Source organism: Polypterus senegalus, chromosome 9 (genome assembly GCF_016835505.1).
Source record: "Polypterus senegalus isolate Bchr_013 chromosome 9, ASM1683550v1, whole genome shotgun sequence".
In the NCBI taxonomy this organism is placed as follows: domain Eukaryota; kingdom Metazoa; phylum Chordata; class Cladistia; order Polypteriformes; family Polypteridae; genus Polypterus; species Polypterus senegalus.
In genome coordinates this window covers 6,262,152-6,283,636 of record NC_053162.1, presented here as the reverse complement: position 1 = coordinate 6,283,636, position 21,485 = coordinate 6,262,152, and the positions used below count along the sequence as shown (strand labels likewise).

The window sequence follows — 21,485 nt, the reverse complement described above, 5'->3', positions numbered from 1 at the left end:
TGATTGTACCTCCCTGAAGGCGACCCTCAGACACACATGCAAGATAACAGTAACTGCTGGACAGATTGAAATCAGCTTATACACCTTAATAAAAGGACATGTGGCTGTGTACCTGTGTGTCTGTCATGTTGCTTTGTCTCTGTTATATGACATTTGGCATGGGATTTTGTAAAATCAGTACAATTGTTTGTGAAGTGCCATCTGTTGGAATTAAAAATGCCATGCATTTGATTTTCTATTTGCATCACCAAGTATATTCCAATAAATGGAGCACTGCAAATGTTAAATGTCCTTGGCCTCCTTATACTTTTGCGTCAAGCCTACGCCGTAACAGTGGGTGCAGCCAACAGCATCAAAAGGAATTATGGCTTCAATGTCGCATCGCGCTGCCGGTTCATGCCTGAACACTAGTTGGCGGTGTTTCTAGTATTCTAGTAGTAACATGCCGACAGGCTTTGCTCTCCAGGATCTCCACTCCTCTTGATACACAATTTCTTCTACAGATTTCTCAAACGTTGGCCAGCTTCCAAACCGATGTTAGCCGATATTACGTGGCACAAATTGGCCGCCGTCTGATTGCGTTTTCACCGTTGTGATGAGGTATCGTATAGACGTGTATATTTTCTAACTTCTTTGAGCAGTCTTGTCTCAGTCTACTCCATATTTACTTCGCAACAGCGGAAGGTGAATGGAAAGGCGTTTCAGGAAATGTGCACACTCGTAAAATTAAAGGTTCTACAAGGGCACTTTACTCAATTGTGTGGTTCTTTACAGAGCCATAGCTCGATAAAGAGCCACTTCATTTTCTGACAGATTCTTTGGGCTTTGAAAAGGTTCCTAATATGTGGAGAAATAAGAAATAGTTAAGAGTCCAGTGGGCTAGCTAGCAGGGTACTGACAGATCAAGAGAACCTGAACTTGTATGCAGCGAGAGTACTTTTAAAATCAGAAAGCCACTGGTATTTTATACAGTAGATGTGTGATTATCATTTCATGTTTATTTATAGAGCCTGTTACGGATCTAAAATAAATAAGGAATCTTTCTGGGACCCTCATGTCGATGGCTCTTTAAAAAATATATATATATATATATATATATATATTGTTCCCCTATGGCATTGCTCTGAAGAACCTGCACTGGCACCTTTTACATCTAGGAGTGTAGTTATAAAACTGGCCAGTCAATCAGAGTCATAGGGGTCTGCACGGGGTCCACGTTGTTGGGATGCGTGTTCACATTTTTGAGGAGCTGCATGTTAGGCTACACCACACGCTATGTGGTCGGTGATGTAGAAATATAAATCGGTCTACGTTAATTACTTAGATATGAACCCATCTTAGACGGGTAGTACAGCTGGTGATGATAGAAACCAACAAGTTGCGTGATTCATCAAATTACCAATCCCAGTGTGTGATTGATTAAGTAATGCTGGAGTTGCAGATCTAGCCTTACCCGATGTAATGATTTCAAAACATTGTGGGGAGCCAGAAGGAAGGACAGACATTCTGGCCAGGATAATGGAAAGTATCATATCCGGGCAGGAGGTCATAATGGAAGGACTGGAAGAATGGACTTACCAGGAGCAGGTCATTCCACCACACAGCAGGTGGCAGTGTTCATCAAGGTGTAGAAGGCCAGCCTGACTACAGGCAGGCACCAAGGACACACAATGTCCAAACACACATATTTATTCATTCTTTTCCTAAGCACACTCAGTGCACAAACCCCAATAAACTCAGTCCTTCTTTCTTCTCTCTTTTTTACTGCCGCCCTCACTCCTCCAGCCGCAAGCTCCATCCTTTCCCACCCAACTCCGGCTCCCCGAATGGAGTGAGACGGCCCCTTTTACGTTGCACCCGCATGTGCTCCAGGTGTGCCCTGATGAACTTCCTGCAGCACTTTCTGGTCTGGTGGAAGTGCTGCATGGGCACCCGGAAGCACTCCAGGTGCATTTGGTTCCGCTCCCGGCAGCACTTCCTGGTCAGGCGGAAGTGCTGCCATCCAGGAGTCCGGGATTGTCCACGCACCCCCTGGCGCCAATAGGGTTGAGCTTCCAAACTCCCAATCCATGGCCCTGATGTAATCCAGGGGGGCTGCCCTCTTGTGCCCCGGGGAAGATATTGCCCATCTCCTGGCTCTTTACCTTCTCCAGGCATCCCGGTGGGGCAATGTCCCCAGTCGTCTGCCACAACGGTTAATCCCGAAAAGGACACCCACAAGGCTGCATGGGTAATGGAGTCCAGAAACGCAGTCCTGTCATGGTCTGTGGGGACCACCAGAGGGCGCTGCCTGTGAAGGGGTTAGGGTTAGGAATGGGGGGATCTGTTCTGGTTTCTGAACAACACAGAAGTGCGCCAGATCACTGGGACAAGAGACTTGAAGCAAGTCCTCGGTCGAGCTTGAAAGGAAACCTGCTGCTTCATTTTAGTTGAGTCACGAGGCAGAGGGTGACACTCGGAGGAGAGGAGGAGAGAGGGGCAGAGCGCTTAAAAGTCAGCATATCGGCCGTGATCATTGTTGTATTTAAGTTGGGTGGATTAAAAATCCTTTATTTTGAACCCAGAGTTGTGTTGGGTCTTGCGTGTCTGGGGACTGGGGGTTTAGTGGCGCCCCCAACTGTTCACAGCATACAGCAAGATTGTGACAAATAACATATCCAATGCCCCAAAGTGAAATGTCCCTTTATGCCCATCACCACCTTTGAGGTGTAAGTATACAGAATACTAAGGACATTGGCACTAAATCCATACAAAAAACTTGCAGCTGTTATAAAGTTTGGTTTTGGGGACAAGTGTGTCATTAAACAAGTATGGAAGAGAACATCAATATCTAGGTGCCCAGCCATGGCAGACCTACATGTATGGGGCCCTGAAGCTTCAACTATAATGGGGGTTCCTTGAAAACCAACAAGGAGGTCTGCTATTTTCTTCAATGGGGTTGATCCACAAGTGCCTTGAGCATGGGAAAGGCGCTATATATATAAAATGTATTATTATTATTATTATCATTCTTCTTCTTCTTACGGCTGCCTCCATTAGGGGTTGCCGCAGCAGATCATCTTCTTCCATATCTTTCTGTCCTCTGCATCTTGTTCTGTTATTAATTATTATTATTATTATTATTATTATTATACCCTCCTCTCAGCGCTGTGTGATACGCTGGTGCATTTACCAGAGGTCAACCAGACCTCTCAGACTTTTAATGTACTCATCGATGTATGCAGGCCGAGATGAGGAGTTTGATCTTCTAGATCTCTTTTCAAGCTGACTCTACATGGGAGTTTGTCCAGCTGCTCTTGGAAACCCCGTCTTGATGGTTCCCAATGTGTTTACGACTACAGGAGTCACTCTTGTCCTCCTTTGTGTTCCACATGCGTCATGACTTTGATCTCTAGGTCTTTATATTTGATGATCTTCTCTGCCTCCTTGCTCAGGATGTTCTTATCATCCTGGATTGTCACATTGATGAAGATGCATGACTTGTTCTTCCTGTCATGGAACACGATGTCTGGCCTTTTGGTGGTGATGGTACGGTCTGTGGGAATAGTCTTGTCCCAAATGATGACAGAGTGACCTCTGTCAATGACTGCGTCTGGTACTGTATATGCTTGTGTTACTTTAGAACACCCAGCTGTTGACGTAATGCCCAGTGCAGGTTCATACTGACTTTGTTGTGACGTTCAAGATATTCCTTTGTAGACAGTAGGCGGCATGCAGACACTATGTGGCTGATGGTCTCCTCATCTTCATCACACAGACAGCTTCTCCTTTTGACTGATGGACCTATGATATACTTGTGGTGGCACCGGGTGTCAATGCCTGATCTTGGGCGGCTGTGCATTTTGAAGCCATGTGTGCGTCAGGTCCTTGTTGACGTACGGCCTGTTGAAGAACGGGCTGTGCATGGACTTCTCCTTCTTGCACTGCATCCTAACCTCTATGATCTTGGGTTTGAGTAACTGCTTGGTTTTCTCGCTGCTACCGCTGGTGGCCTCGGGTAACCCAAACCTTTTTTAATTCTCATGGCCACTCTTAACAATGGACTTGCGCTCATGCAGTGCTCGGTGGTGTTTGAGCAGCAGTCGTGGTAGCTGCCCACTGCTCCACGTAAAGTGTTCACACAGACCAACAATTCCAATGTCCTCTGCTGTCTCGAGCTCTAAAAGTCCTCAGTTTCCTTGGCGTTGTGAGATGTAGAGGCGCTCCATGTCTGCATTGTGAGCTTTCTGGTCTTTCGCTCCATGCATGATCTTTAGCTCCAAACAAGACTATGATTATCCTGAAGGTGTATAGGATGACCCGGGTCCTCCCTGCGTGGAGTTTGCATGTTTTCCCCGAGTCTGTGTAGGTTTCCTCCGGGTGCTCCAGTTTCCTCCCACAGTACAAAGACATGCAGGTTAGGTGGATTGGTGGTCCTAAATTGTATCTAGTGTGTGCTTGGTGTGTGTGTGTGTGTGTGTGAGTGTGTCCAGTGGTGGGTTGGCACCCTGCCCCTGTGTTGGCTGGGATTGGCTCCAGCAGACCCCCGTGACTCTGTAGTTAGGATATAGCGGGTTGGATAATGGATGAATATATTTATATATAGTCACGGGCGGCACGGTGGCGCAGTGGTAGCGCTGCTGCCTCGCAGTTAGGAGACCCGGGTTCGCCGTTCCTGTGTGGAGTTTGCATGTTCTCCCCGTGTCTGAGTGGGTTTCCTCCCACAGTTCAAAGACATGCAGGTTAGGTGGATTGGCGATTCTGAATTGGCCCTAGTGTGTGCTTGGTGTGTTTGTGTGTGTCCTGCGGTGGGTTGGCACCCTGCCCAGGATTGGTTCCTGCCTTGTGCCCTGTGTGGGCTGGGATTGGCTCCAGCAGACCCCCGTGACCCTGTATTCGGATTCAGCGGGTTAAAAAATGGATGGATGGATGGATATATAGTCACACATGTGAGGGACAGTTTACAGGCTCAAATAGTGTTATTCATCAGCCAGATCAGGTATTGGCGCTCTCACGTGATCCTCCCTCCTCTTGTTCCTCTGCAGTTCAAGGCCCTGCCTCTCAGTGACATCACCACCGCCCCAACCTGCTGTTGACATCACTTCCAGAAAACCCTGATCACATCATTTCCGGTACCCAGGCATGGTGGCACAGTGGGTAGCGCTGCTGCCTCAAAGTTAGGAGACCCGGGTTCGTTCGCTTCCCGGGTCCTCCCTGCGTGGAGTTTGCATGTACTCCCCGTGTCTGCGTTGGTTTCTTGAGGGTGCTCCGGTTTCCTCCCACAGTTCAAAGACATGCAGGTTAGGATTGGATTGGCAATCCTAAATTGTCCCTAGTGCGTGCTTGGTGTGTGGGTGTGTGTGTCTGTGCCCTGCGGTGGGCTGGCGCCCTGCCTGGGGTTTGTTTCCTGCGTTGGCTGGGATTGGCTCCAGCAGACCCCCGTGACCCTGTGTTAGGATAAAGCAGGTTGGATAATTGATGGATGACCGACACCGTTAGACTGTTTATGGCTGAGATATTATTCTATGAACTGAGGGCAAGTCACAGTCGTTGATAGCATTCCTTGGTGTTCCTGGCCTTCATCAGCTTGTACTTGATGTCGTCATTCTCACCAACTCCAAGGTACTTCAAATTCTCGGTTCTTGATGGTCTGCATGTCGCTCATCACTACATCATGTGCTGCTACAAGCTTGCCTCTGTGAATAGTCACTTTGTCAAAATTATCAAGCCCGAAATCCAACCACATGTCGTTCATCATTCATCCTTCCATTATCCAACCCGCTATATCCAAACTACAGGGTCACGTGGGTCTGTTGGAGCCAATCCCAGCCAACACCGGGTGCAAGGCAGGAAACAAACCCCGGGCTGGGCAGTTGACCAGTTATAATTATTATTAACTAGCCATTCCCCTAGTAGTGACACAGGACAAACTTTAAAAATCAATAAACTAAAAAGGTATCGCTAGCTAAGGGGAGGTGAGGTACACTCCAAAATGCAGAGGTAGACCGGCTCCCCACTCCTGGCATCACGCTGCCCCCTACCCTTGGCCCACAGCCTCTGTCTTGGATTAGCGCAAATATATCGCTCATGAAACTGAACTATGATTCTTAGAGCGATGAGAGAAGTCGAAAAATCAACCAGAATGTTCAAGCAAATTCTAGAAAAAAAACCCAATCTAAATCTGTTAAGTAATTCTCTCGTGAAAAGCGGACAGACAGACGTTGGATTTTATATCTCTCTCTCTCTCTATTATACATATATATATATATTGTAAGTTTTGGGGTCTTCCGCCCCGTTTACTAAAACAGAAAAAACCAGCAGTCAATCACTTTTACAAACATCGAAAGCAAAAAGACAAATCAGGGGAGAAATGGACGGGCTTTTTATGAGGGCGGACCGGAGATTGATGTGCAAGTATTGGGTACTGGTGATGGATACTGGGAACTGATGTCATCAAGGGTCATCGGAGGGATTAAATAGACCCGGAAGCGTGTGCTTCGTATAGCCGTCATGGCGTTTGCTTATGTCTCTGAGGCCTCGGGCTTTCTGAAGAAGGAAAAAAAGAGAGGTTAGTACTCCGTCGAGACCCTCGCGCACGTTTTCCGTAACAACCCGGGTCAATCCGCTGTTCCCCAAGCACTCGTGCGTGACAATATATATATGTATAATAGAGAGAGACAGAGAGGTTGGGAGCATGAGCCGATTACAGTGCATTACCGCACCCACCACATGACGGACCACCCGGATTGGGACCCGAGTGCAGCCGTGCACCTCACAGACCACTACACGTTTTTTAAAAAATGTAACCGCAATATGTCAGAAATTGATTCAAATTGCTATACTGGATTATCTCACATGTCAAAGTCACTGGTGTGAATGTAAAGTTCTTATGTCTTATGGTTTTCAAGTTATGGGGGCGGGGAGGCGAAAATTGAAATAAAAAAAGTCCTGTCATTTTGTATTATATTTCTATACATATAAAAAACGACTACCACTGACTCACTCATCACGAAATCTCCCAAACTAGGAGGACTTGAAATGTGGAATGTAGGTTACCCCGGGCCCATTGGTGCTCGCTAAGAAACGGTTTGAAAAATTCCGTGGTCCAAGTTTTTTTAGACCCGTTTGTATGTCTGTCCGCTTTTGACGAGAGAACCACTTAACGGATTTAGATCGGCTTTTTTTTCTAGAATTTGCTTTAACATTCCGTTAATTTTGCGACTTTCTCATCACACTAAGGTATCAGAATTACCGGTCGATTTATTAGTGCAAATCCGAGAGACACACGGCAGGATGGGGCCCTCCTCACTCACGCGTCTGCTTCGGGTCGTAACCTTAACTCCGCTCAGTTAGCGAACGAGTGAACTATTTCATGGATTTAGAGCTTTTTTTTCTATAATTTGCTTGAACATTCCGGTTGATTTTGCGACTAAGAATCATGGTTCTCTTGCAGGAGCGATATATTTGCGCTAATCTGAAACAGAGGCTGTGGGCTGAGGAAAGGGGGAAGCGTGACGTCAGGAGTGGGGAGCCAGGCAGGGCCCTCCTCGCTGTCCTGTTTCACTGATACGCAGGCGAAGCCACAGGGGATGGCTAGTATTATTATATTTTAAGAAGTCCACATACGGTCAGTGCCAGTGCTATGTTATTTTGCACCCGAGGTCAAGCTTATAATTGCACCCACCGACTGTTTGGTAGCTAACCAACCCCAATTATGATCTGAACCCTAATTCGCCTTAATGGTGGGACCGGCCCTGCATGCAGTAGACACCCAAAATTGGAAAGCAATGTGGACTTAAGTCGCTTCAGGGGTCCCTCCAGGATTAGGGGCCCCTGAATCTTAAGCTTCATTAGTTTCAGATCCTCAGAGATCTCCTGTATTAGGTGGGGTTGTTCCAATTCCAGGTTTCACTGGCCAGGACACCTCCATTTATTTTTCTTTTCGTATAAGGGATTTCTCTTGGGTAGGGGGGTGCATTCTTTCTTTTCTTCTTACAATGTCAAGGCTGGGGTGGACTGACAAAAGAGCCAGGTCTGTTAAAGCCCACTGAGGCATTCCTTGTGTGATTTTGGGCAATACGAGAAAAAAGTTGTTGTTGTACGTCTTCTCTAAAAGAAGGAGAAAATAGTGCAGCCGCAGAAGGAGAAATGGCCCTCTCTGCTGTGTTTTGAACCACTAAGGGTCCTTTCTCAATGATCATATTATTCAAATTAGATAGCAAAGCAGCTTTGTATCGACATTTGCCACGTTAATTATTGGGGGTGATGGCCACACCATATACTGAAAAATCAGCAAAAGAAAAGAAAAGAAACACGTCTATACATAAGCGGAGTTCACAGCTGACTAGCAGGTTGAGCTTGCTCTATACATATGGTGGATAGGAGAAAGAGGTGGAGTCAGGGCAGCCATAATAGGAAGGTGGATTCTGGGTATCGGAAATGATGTCATCAGAGTTTTCAGGAAGTGATGTCATTGAGAGGCAGGGCCTTTGGCTGAACTGCAGAGGAAGAAGAGGAGGGAGGATCACATGAGAGCGCCAATACCTGATCTGGCTGATGAATAACACTATTTGAGCCTGCAAACTGTCCCGCACGTGTGTGACTATATATCTATCCATCCATTATCCAACCTGCTATATCCTAACTAAAGGGTCACAGGGGTCTGCTGGAGCCAATCCCAGCCAACACAGGGTGCAAGGCAGGAGCAAACCCACCGCAGGGAGTGCACACACACACACACCAAGCACAATTTAGAATCACCAATGCACCTAACCTTCATGTCTTTGGAAACCCACGCAGACACAGGGAGAACATACAAACTGCACGCAGGGAGCGAACCCGGGTCTCCTAACTGCGAGGCAGCAGCGCTACCCACTGCGCCAACGTGCCGCCCTCCTGTTAGAAATCCCCAGAGATAAATTCTCATTGAACTTGATATTATAGTAATGGTGACTCCAAGCCTTTAAAGTGTGAAATTCAGGGTACTGCTTTTATTGTTACGCGTGACTTTAGGGCAATTAGAGTTGTAAAGATGTGTGTGTGTGCAGGGCACCAGCCCACTGGAGGGCACACACACACACACCGAGCACGCTATGGACAATTTAGCATTGCCAATGCACCTAACCTGCATGTCTTTGGACTGTGGGAAGAAAACTGGAGCACTTGGAGGAAACCCACGCAGAGAGGACCTGGGAAGCGAACCCGGGTCTCCCAACTGCAAGGCAACAGCACTACCCACTGCACCACCATGCCACCCCTATATATATATATATATATATAAATAAATAAAATATATATTGTGATTCAGCATTGGCCATTACCCAGCAGGATGCCAGCTAGATGGAAGGACCGGGGGTGAGAACATCTGTGAGGCACTACCTTCTGTAGGACGCTAGAGGTTAGCCCTCCTGGGTGGCTGTGGTACCATGGAATCCACGCAAGGCATGCTGGGAGTTGGAGTTTGGTCAGCCCTGTTGGGTTCTGTTGGGGCCTCCATGGGGAGCTGCAGGGCCTTTACCTTGAACTTCCATCACACCTGACAGTGATTCCAGGTAACGCTAATGATCCACCTGTAGAGCTCCCAGGAGCAACATTAAAGGGGCCGCCTCATTTCATTCAGGAAGCCAAAGTTGGGAGGAGGAGGACGAGGCTTGCTGGGAAAAGGAGAGAAGAGAGGACTCTGCTTATCTGTGCCATTTGGTGATTGTACTGTGCTGTGTAGTAGGGATCAAAGGAAAAACACTTCCCCAATGTGTGCTGTGTGGCAAGAATGGGCTCTGTGTCTGTTGTGCCCGGATTTGGAGAGCTGTACCCCCCAGGTGGTCCACTATATATATATAAAATCTTTTCAAATCGTCTGTCTTTCTTCTGAGCTTTTGTTTTGTTGATGTGCTGGCCCCGCTTGTGTTATTAGTGGGTAAGCGAGTTTTCTGTTTCCTTGGAGGTGAGGCCCTTACCCCGACCGCACCTCTATATATATATTGTGACAGTAGGAGGCGTTATCGCTCCCTTGAACCCTCAGGTACCACACCAAACACCAGGTAAAAGTATAATAATTCTTCTTTTTATTATAATAATTATGTGCACCAAGCACCCTCCACTCCACACTACTCATTAATAACCAAATAATAATACTCAATCCTCCAACTCCCAGACACTTAGCCACCCTTCCTCCCAGCTCAGCTCGTCGTCTGGGAGTTCCTAAAGTTCTTATATAGTCCCTGACCCGGAAGTGTTTCTCATCCTTCAGTCCATGATTCTTTATCACTTCCGGGTCAGATAAAAAGTCCTTTTCTTAACCCCGGAAGTATGTCATTCCTTCCGTCCATGTGACTCGGACATACTTCCGGGGCATAGGGCAAATAGCAGTCCCTGGTTCTCCCTGGAGCAACCCCTGGTGGTCCTGATGTTATCCAGCAGGGCTTTACAGGAAAACTCCATAGTCCGTGATGCCCTGCTGGAATCTGAAGCATCTCCATGTTGTAGGGATGGCTCCATCTGGCGGTCTGGGGGTATTGGCCAGGATAAAAAGCCAGCCATGGACCACAATATATATATATTTATCTTATATATCTTATATATAAACTTCTACTCGTGAAAGTGTGTCTGTCTGTCTGTCCGGCCCGGAAGTGAGATATAATGTATGTATTTATTGATTCAATATTTTCCATCTCCTATGGAAGGGGCCATCCTACCTTTGATTGGTGGTGTGTCCCTGATTTCAGGTACCTCATACCAGCAAGTGTTAGTTCTACATGAGATACATCAGGTGGTCCACATTGAGCTGTGACGTGGGCTACAACTTCGAGCACACCTGCTGATATCGACACACAGAGCTAAGAGAGGGTGTGTCACCTCAGCGACTGTCACAGCTCCGTCCTGGGAATGTTGCACAATGGACCGTGTGCTTCTCCTGCGGGCCTGCGTTTCTACTTGCGTAATTAAAAGAGCAAATCTTCAGATTCCATTCCACGCCGCTGGTGTGGAGGTTTTGGAATGAAGTGCTTAGTTAGCTTTAATTGTTTAATGTTTAACAGTCGTCCATAACAGATCCATACATATTTAAGATGTTTTGGTGATAAGCACCTTTAGGATGCCCATAGATGACTAGGCACATTTGTACGAGAACAGAGAGACAGAGACAGAGCACATGATTTTCCATTATCACTTTTTGTAAATTTCTCTTATTGTTTTTTTTTACGATGTTTCTGATGAGTCTGTCGTGAAATGAAAAGCAGAGTTTAATCGTAAACCGTAAGGCTGAATATGAAGTCACCTTCTGTGACAATTCTGGCTGCTCATCTTGTACAAGGCTGAGTTTAGTGTTGCTTAGAAATGGAGTTGGGGTGAAGTTTGCTGCGTTAGACACGGTCTTGAATGACAATTATTAGTGTCATGGGATTTCTGTCGTCCCTCCACAGTGAATCTGTGTAATCAGGCAGGGATTACAGCATACACCAAAGAAGCTGAACCTTATGACCATTAATGAATTCATAAATGTTACATCATTAGAAACTTGGCATTTGAGGTGTTTCACACACACTCACTGAGCAAATTCTTCAGACCACCACACTAATATTGGGTAAGACCTCCTTCTCTTCTCAAAATGGCCCCAATTCTTCATGGCGTGGACTCCACAAGATGTTGGAAACGCTCCTTTGAGATTCTGGTCCACGTTCAGGGCCATCTTAATGAATGGGCACAATGGCCATTGGCTGGGGTCCCCTGGAGAATAGGGGCTCACGATGTTCCTGATGCCTGAGTATGTTTCTGTTTGACTATCAAGAAAGGGGCCCCAGCACACTACTTGAGCCTGTTAAGATGGCCCTCTCCTTGCTGACATGATTGCATCACGCAAGTTTTACCGATTTGTCAGCTGCACATTCATCTCCCGTTTTGCCACATCCCAACATCCCAACATGGTTTTGCTGGATTCATATCTGATTATTGGGAAGACCATGGAAGAGCACTGAACTCAGCATCAAGTTCATGAGACCAGTCTGAGATGACTTGGTGCATGGCTATGCTAGGAGGTAGCCATTAGAAAATGGACAAATTATGGTCATGAATGCATGCACATGGTCTGCAGCAATACTCATTGATAGTGGTGATTGAGAAATATTAATAGACCCAAAGTGTGCCAGGAAAACACTCCCCACATCATGACACCACCACCACCACCACCACCAGTGGACTGTTGACACAAGGATTCTTGCTATTGACCACCAGTGTGCCTCAGAAGAAGTCAAGAAACATTATTCCAGTCTTCATGTGTCCGGTTCTGGGCCACTGCAGCCTGAGCTTTCTGTTCTTGGCTAATAATAATAATAATAATAATAATAATACATTTTATTCATATTGCACTTTATATTTAACAATCACAAAGTGTTACAAAATAAGAATAAATTAACAAACAAGAATTTCCCCTTGGGATTAATAAAGTATCTATCTATCTATCTATCTATCATATAGTGCCTTTCACATCTATCTATCTATCTATCTATCTATCTATCTATCTATCTATCTATCTATCTATCATATAGTGCCTTTCACATCTATCTATCTATCTATCTATCTATCTATCTATCTATTATATAGTGCCTATCTATCTATCTATCTATCTATCTATCTATCTATCTATCTATCTATCTATCTATCTATCTATCTATTATATAGTGCCTTTCATATCTATCTATCTATCTATCTATCTATCTATCTATCTATCTATCTATCTATCTATCTATCTATCTATCTATCTATCCATCTATCTATCTATTATATAGTGCCTTTCGTATCTATCTATCTATCTATCTATCTATCTATTATATAGTGCCTTTCATATCTATCTATCTATCTATCTGTTATATAGTGTCTTTCATATCTATCTATCTGTCTATTATATAGTGCCTTTCATATCTATCTATCTATCTATAGAAATAAATTAACAAAATGCCTTTCTAAAAAAGTTTTTAGGTTTCGTTTAAAAGCGGTGGTCTTCTGCTGTTATCGCCCATCCGCCTCAAGGTCCGGCATGTTGTGCATTCTGAGAGGCTTTTCAGCTCACCACATTCGAACCAGTCTGGCCATTCTCCACTGTACCCCACTCATCAATGAGGTGTTTCCATCCACAGACCTGCAGCCCATTCAATGTTTTTTACTTTGTTTTGTACACCTTTCTGAGTAAACGGGAGAGACTTTTGTGTGTGAAAATCAGCAGTTATACAAACAGAAACTGGCCCATCTGAAAAGAACAGTCACGTCATGGTCCAGATCATTGACATCACGTTTTCATTCCCAATCTGGTATTTGATGTGAACAGTCACTGAAACTCCTGACCTTGGCTCCTCACATAACTGCATGGATGTGCAGGTGTAGTGACACGAGGAACACAGGGAGTCTGACAAATGGGAGGAGACCACTCAGTCTGTCAAGCCCATTTGTTTAGGTGTACAGGTGTCCCTAATGAATTACTCACTGACTGTATACACTTCACATTTTAGAATTTTGTTAAAGTCAACTTGAAAATATCAAGTGTGCACTGAATATTTTGTTCTATGTTTCTTCAATAAGAATACAGAATTTAAATGACTTACAGAAGGTCATGCAGTGAAGGAGCTAAATGCCCACTCAGTTAATAATCGGGCACCTTCAGCTCATTCAATGACAGTTAATGTGTGCAAAGCAATTATGAGGGCAGCGCAGACAAAGAATATCTTAATGTAAAGGGGGATGGGGGGTTTGGGTGTAAAGTACATTAGGAGTCACAGGAAAGGGCCACTTAATCTGTCAATGTCATTGTGTCCCGTCCAGAGTGACTTCTTGCCTTGTGTCCATTGCAATACTTCAGGGATTTACCAGTAGGTGAGTGTAGTGAACAAACGCTGGGCCACTACGGCTACAGAATAATATCTGAACTGACAACACGTTAGACCAATAAAGGAAAATAAAATGAGATGTCTGAGCATTAATAACAATAGTGTCATTATCTATCTATCTATCTATCTATCTATCTATCTATCTATCTATCTATCTATCTATCTATCTATCTATCTATCTATCTATCTATCTATCTATCACTCATATAGTGCCTTCTATCTATCTATCATACAGTGCCTTTCATCTATCTATCTATCTATCTATCTATCTATCTATCTATCTATCTATCTAGCTTGGGATTAGGTCTGTCCATCTTGGGGGGTCGATAATCAACAAACTTAAAGTCTCTTTAGTGCAATTGGGAGCAGGTCCCCTGTGTGAGGATTTTTTTCTCAGGAGATCTCATAAAAGAGACAGAACCTCCTGAATGTGTCATTACAGTTAAACCAAATATAAAAGATTTTATCAGTGCTAATAACTCAATTTTAAAAATTAATCACATAAATGGAATTTCGTTCCAAAATTTGTCAAAAAAAGACGTGTATGACTGGTGTTTTAAAGTGTCCCATTTTATGTATTTGAAAGACATGACTGATACCCTGTGGAGGAACACTCTGTGTCTGCATGACACGACATCTCCAGCATGGAGGACTTTATATAAACCACCAATTGAGAAAAGAGTTGGGGACCTGCAGTGGAGGATTCTACATGTAGCAGTGGGCACCAATTCATTTTTAAAAATCATTGGTGCCAGCACAACAGATCAGTGTCCATTCTGCCTTCAGAAAGAAACAGTTTATCATTTATTTCTGTATTGTACCCGATTACAACCACTGCTGCATTTTCTTGATTTATTGTTGATGGATTTGGGAATTATATTTAATAACCTCATTTATATTTTTGGAATGTCGGTGCCAAGAGTTTGTAAAAGACAATGTTTACTTTGTAATTTTTTGTTAGGTCAGGCCAAGATGGCAACGTTAAAAACGAGAAGAAACAGAGATAAAGATCAGAAAACCACTGATGCTCTGTTAATGTTTAAGGTCCTCCTTCATAGGAGATTGAGAATCGAATTTGCATATTTTAAACTTATTAATCAATTAGATATATTTAGAGAAATCTGGGCTATAAATGATGTTTTATGCTCCTTGGAAGATGAATGTCTAGTATTAAAGTATGAGTAGGAAAACTGTGTTATTAAATGTTGTTTAATTTTGACTGTTAATTTGACTGCAATTCTGTTATAATTGTTAATAAAGGTCTGTTTAAAATTAAAAAATTATCTATCTATCTATCTATCTATCTATCTATCTATCTATCTATCTATCTATCTATCTATCTATCTATCTATCATATACTGCCTTATCCATGGATCTATCAATCTATTATATGCTGCCTAATCTATCTATATATCTTCTACAGCATCTTTCTACTTATGTAACTTTATCACTATACTGAACTCTTTATTGCCTTTCCCATCTATATAAAAAATGAAAATAAATTTAACTTTTTGAATGCATATAATATGGCACATTATGATTGAGATAGATAGATAGATAGATAGATAGATAGATACTTTAATACTTTAACAAATACTGCAGTTAGTTAGGCTGTAGCGGGTTGGATAATGGATCGATGGATCGATCTATTTATGAGATGGAAATAAAATGTAACTATTTAAATGCATATTATATGCTGCCTTTCATATTAGTCGTCTACTTCTTATGTACATATCTATCTATCTATCTATCTATCTATCTATCTAGCTATCATTTTGTCTAAAGGGGCCAATTTCCCAGTATTTCACTTAGTATTGTAAATTGCAGTCAAGCATTTCTAAAATACCGCGGAATTCGCATTTCGGCATTATTTTCTTAAAATCTCAGGGTTTTTTTCAGGACTACTTACTGTATTAAATAAAAATGAGGATGTGTGTACTTAAAATGAAAGCAAAATAATTTCAGCCCACAAATTTACAGAAGACCGTCAGCCACAGTCGATATTGTTCACGAGTCGTAGGGTCTCGTTCCGATGAAGTTCACCTGACAGTCTCCTTCACCTTTGATTGCGTCTTGCAGTCCTCAAAATGCATCGGGTGTTTTTGTAAAGGACAATGCCTTGCAATTGAATGTGTATTTTATTTATGTGTTTCTTTATTGTAAAGTGTCACAATGGGCCATAACTATTTATTTATTTATTTGTGTATTTATTGTAGTGTTGCAGCGCGTGATTCCTTTACACTTCCCTGTATTTTCAGAGGCAGATTCCACCGCGAAACGACCCCGGACTACCATCACGGCTAAACAGCTCGAAACACTGAAAAACGCCTACAATAACTCACCTAAACCAGCCAGACACGTCCGAGAGCAACTGTCGTCTGAAACCGGCTTGGACATGCGAGTAGTGCAGGTACTTCATTTCACTTTTCATTTGATATTAAAAAAGGGACCTTGGTGAGCGAAATGAACCTTAACGGTGTCTGATCTGTAGGTGCATGCATTATATTGAACTAACCTAAAATTAAATCAAGATGGTATTCTAATTGCAAAGAAGGTGGTAAAGAAACGTTTACCCAGCACTTATGTTTTATGCAGAACCTAAACACGGAGACACCGCAGGCTTAAACTCAGCCTCGGGAACGGCGGGCGTCTGGGTGTCTGAGCGTTTAGCAGCAGGCCAACGGGCCAGTGAAAGTACTTGTCGGGTCACAGAGGCGACACTGCAGTCCACCTGAAACGAGGATGGCATCAGCCTCACGCCGAGCAGGGGAAAGACACACCGAGTGACACTTTAGAGATAAAGCGGCGCAAATGAGAAAACATTAGTGCAATAAAAAAGGAAATACGGCGTCTAAATAGAAATAATAATAGAGGCATTATCTATCTATCTATCTATCTATCTATCTATCTATCTATCTATCTATCTATCTATCTATCTATCTATCTATCTATCTATCTGTTATATAGTGCCTAATGAATTACACTGAATATTTATCTACGGAATAAAAATAAAAATTAACTATTTAAAAGCGTATTAAATAGCACATTTCAAATTACTTTTTATTTTTAATTATCCAATTATGTATCTGTTTAGTGCCTTTCCCATCTATCTATGAGATGAAAATAAACAATTCAAATGCGTATTGTATAGCGCCTTTCAAATTAGCCTTTAACTTTAATTTCTGTTTCATTGAATTTCCCACATATCCATGAAATAAAAATTAACTATTTAAGTGCATATTGAATAACACCTTCCAAATTAGTATTTTATTTTAATTATGCAAATACTGTCTATTTAGTGCCTTTCCCATCTATCTATGAAAAAAATAAAAGTCAATTATTTCAATGAGTATAATATAGCACTTTTCAAAATGAGTCTTTTAATTTTATCTCAATAATCTATTTAGTCGTTTTCAAATCAGTCTATGAAATGAAAATAAAAATTAACAATTCAAATGTGTTATTATCACATTAGTTTTTAGTTTAATTATCGAAGTATATATTTAATTGAATTTCCCATTTATCCATGAAATAAAAAATAACTCTTTAAATGCGTATTGTATAGCACCTTTCAAATTAGTCTTTGATATTTAATTATCTGCCTACTAACTGTTTGGTGCCTTTGCCATCTATCTATGAAATGAAAATAAAAATTAACTACTTAAATGCATATTATATAGCGCCTTTCTAATCAGTTCGCTATTTTTTGCTGTATACGAATCTATCTATCTATCTATCTATCTATCTATCTATCTCTTTATTTATTTATGTTTAGGAAGCCATCCCGTAGACCTGGTTAAATGTTATTTGACTCCTGCTTTATCAAATATTTAAACGTCCCGCTGCGCACCTGTCGCCGCGGTTTGTTCCTGATGCCTACTCAGTCGAATCCTTCACCTCTCCTTCTCGGTATCAGACGACGGGTGCCGCAGTCTTAATAACTTAATAACTAAATATGCAGACGATTCAAAAATATTTTATTTATTTATTTGTTTACTAATTTATTTATTTTAGCAGTGTTGCTGGCATATTTGCGATGCTGTTTACACCAACCCCAGTTTCCGTTAAAATGATGACACGTTGGTGGACGAAATCAGGCGCCTGTCGAATCAGCTCTATTGCAGTAAGTTTGGCTAGAAGTCGAGCACTGCCGAGTTCAGTCACATTTCTAGTACATCTGATTTGACATTACATAGTCACCCATACGTGGGTCCATAGGCATAAGAAAAAGGTGCACAAATCACAATAGTCGTTCATGCTGCTGTTGTCAGTTCCGTGTGTTTAAGGCAGCACGCGGTGCTCGAGATCGGCTGGCACAAGTCAAAGTTAGTTGTTTGGCCTTAATATGTGTGTGTGTGTGTGCAGCTGGATATCCACAAAGGGATCTTCATCAGAGGATAATGCTTAGACTTACAAGAATCAAAGGCAATACAGTATATAGCATATACTGTATAAGTATACACTACCTCAGGATGTAACAGATCAAGAACACCTGAGCTTGGCCTTTGTTGGTTATTGTATATCAAACCAATCTGCCTTAAAGGAAACTGTTATAATCTGTGCATGGTTATTTGTGTAACCTTTAACAAATTTAATAAAGGTTATTTCTGAAACCTTTACGCAGATAAACCAAAAAAATGTTTCTCTGAGCCATTGCTCTAAAGAGCCGCGGTGGTCGTTTTATTTTTAGGAGTAAATATGCTAATGCAAGAAAAGATAAAGGATGCTTACACGGGGAGAATATGCACACTACTGAAAGAAAGTCACCCGGGACGAAACACGAACTCGAGGCTCTTTACCTGTGATGCAGCAGCACTCCTGGCCTGTGTGTTAGGACGCATGCGCTTAATATGACGTCAAGTGTCGTCTTCTTCAGTCTGACTGCAAAATGTTACACTGAAGGCGCTGATTGCATGAAGCTATTAGAGTAGAACAAACCTAACTAGAAAAGACACAATATATAAGTGTTCCTAGTTAAATTACTTTAGCTTACAGTTAAGATACATTTTATTCATTTACTTACAATCATATTGTTCTTAAGTTTGATACGTGCTCTTCGTTGGCATTATACATTATTGACCAGAATACATCGCACCAGACTTTATGTACGTGAAGAAAAAGCTGCAGATGGGATTAAAATATTTGTGCTGATGGCGTGAATTTCGACGGTTATCATTTATTTTCTTTCTTTCTTTTATTTAGGCAGTTTCGGTGTGAATTTTTTTGATCATCACTGATAGATAAATTCATATGAAAGGCGTTATATAAAAATTGATTGATTGTTGGATTGGTTGATTGATAGGAAAGGCACTGTATAGATACATTGATTCAGTGATTAATAGGAAAGGTACTATATATATAAAAAGATAGAAAGAAAATTATAAAAATAGATACGAAAGTGACTTTTAAAATATATAAATCCTTAATTATACAGAAAAAACCAAAACGTTTAATACTTACAATTAACAGGCTTTAATCCCCGTTCCAATATTAAAGTGTTTTTTTCTTTCATTTTTTTCTTCGCGCACCCATGCTCCTCCCACCTTTTGACCCGCCCACATATCTTATCGTGTACGTATATCACACAGAATCATTTCTTCCTCTTACTTCATTACTTTATACATTAAATTCAGACAAATGTGTGTTACATTAGATGTAACTCTCCCATTACGCATCTTTTTCCTGTACATAAATTCAACAGATTCTGTGAAATATTCAGAAAACAGCAATTAGCTATTCATTGCTATTTTGGTGATTTCCTCTCGCATTCTACGCACACATGATCCTGCAACTCCATTTGGAAGATCTATGCTGGTCTCACCACAGTTCGGATATCCCGAGGGCTGCGTACAGAAGAGTCCCATTATATTGAAGACATGGCCGCTCCGGTGGAACTCAGTTGTCGACCTAATAAAGAGATTTTGCCTCCACTTCACATACAGAGTGAAACTTTGACTGATGACAACATTTCGTGAAAACGGTGAATTACGAAAGTGAAGGATTTCGATTTTTGAATCAGATGTTTACACAAATAACTGATTGCTAGCATTAAGGACGACCACAAATAGATAGATAGATAGATAGATAGATAGATAGATAGATAGATAGATAGATAGATAGATAGATAGATAGATTCTTTATTAATCCCAAGAGGAAATTCACATACTCCAGCAGCAGCATAATGATAAAAACAATATTAAATTAGAGAGTCATAACAATGCAGGTATAACAGACAATAACTTTGTATAATGTTAAATCAAACACGTCATCGGTGACAAGTGCTTCAAAGATCTGCCAGCGATGCTGGCGGATGTCACATACGTGGAAGTCACTCAAAGATGTCCCCGGCAACTGCACAGCAGAAAATATTATTTTGGTGACATACAGAGAGACAGCGACAGGCACCCGCCAATCGCAGGCATCAGCCCAGTGTGTGAGGGAGAGCGCAGTCCGAGGTGAGGCTCGTCGTTGCAGCACCTCACGTTTCTTTCCCCTATTTGAACAGGCAATGGCAAATTCAGCGATTTTGATTATAAAAATAATAAAAATTATTGAAATCACACGGAAAACAAATTTATATGACAGAGCAGAGAACAAATTTATTTTATGTCATCATTATTTTTTTTTTACTTTATAATACAAAGTTATTGTGTGTTTTACCTGCATTTTTATCAGTCTTTAATTTAATATTGTTCTTTATCAGTATATATGCTGCTGCTGGAGTATGTGAATTTCCCCTTGGGATTAATAAAGTATCTATCTATCTATCTATCTATCTATCTATCTATCTATCTATCTATCTATCTATCTATCTATCTATTATATAGTGCCTTACATATCTATCTATCTATCTATCTATCTATCTATCTATCTATCTATCTATCTATTATATAGTGCCTTACATATCTATCTATCTATCTATCTATCTATCTATCTATCTATCTATCTATCTATCTATGATGACAGGTCAGGCTCTGCCTCACTTGCCTCCCCTGACCGCAGTTCCTGAGCCAAAAAAACATGCAATTCAGAAGAAGTCAGCCACCTGAAACCTATTCATGCCCGGCCAGTACTTGAATGGGAGACCGTCTAGTTAAAGTTTGGGCTGCTGCTGAGGTGTGCATGTAGATCCCAGTGCCCACAGTGCAATGACGGGGAAACTGTGGTGTAAAAATGGCACTGACTTTCGGATGAGACGTAAAACCGAGGTCCTGACTCTCTGTAGTCATTAAATATTCCTGAACATCCTTCGTAAAAAGTGTATCTCGATGTCCAGACTAAAGTGTGCACCACGGACTGGTCATTCTAGACCCCCTAATCACCCCCCAGCCATCTAACACATCGTGTGAGGGTACTGGCGCACAAATGGCCGCCGACACCTCATCAACTCACTCTGAGTTGTGAGAAAAACTCTATATAAATGCAAAGAATTATTAATGACATAATAAGGATTATTATGTCCCTCGTTGCACTCGGGTCCCAATTTCGCTGTGTGGTTGGTTTCAGCGCATGCTCCTGACTCCTATTATTATTAAGCGAAAAGTAGCAGCCAAACACATCGTCACGCAGTTAATATGAAATTTGATTTGTGTTCGGCTCGCAGCGGCCTATGATAACCCCCAGAGGTTACTC

General features: G+C 42.0%; 1 protein-coding gene across 3 annotated transcripts in view; it reads left to right on the top strand.

Annotated features, from left to right (window-relative positions):
- Nucleotides 1-21,485, top strand: part of lhx3 (LIM homeobox 3) — a 49,455-nt gene that overhangs the window by 18,389 nt on the left and 9,581 nt on the right. For all 3 annotated transcript variants that reach the window (XM_039762639.1, XM_039762638.1, XM_039762640.1), the window contains exon 4: nt 16,112-16,263. In XM_039762639.1, coding sequence (XP_039618573.1) covers nt 16,112-16,263 — 152 coding nt within the window. The remainder of the gene's footprint in view (nt 1-16,111; nt 16,264-21,485) is intronic.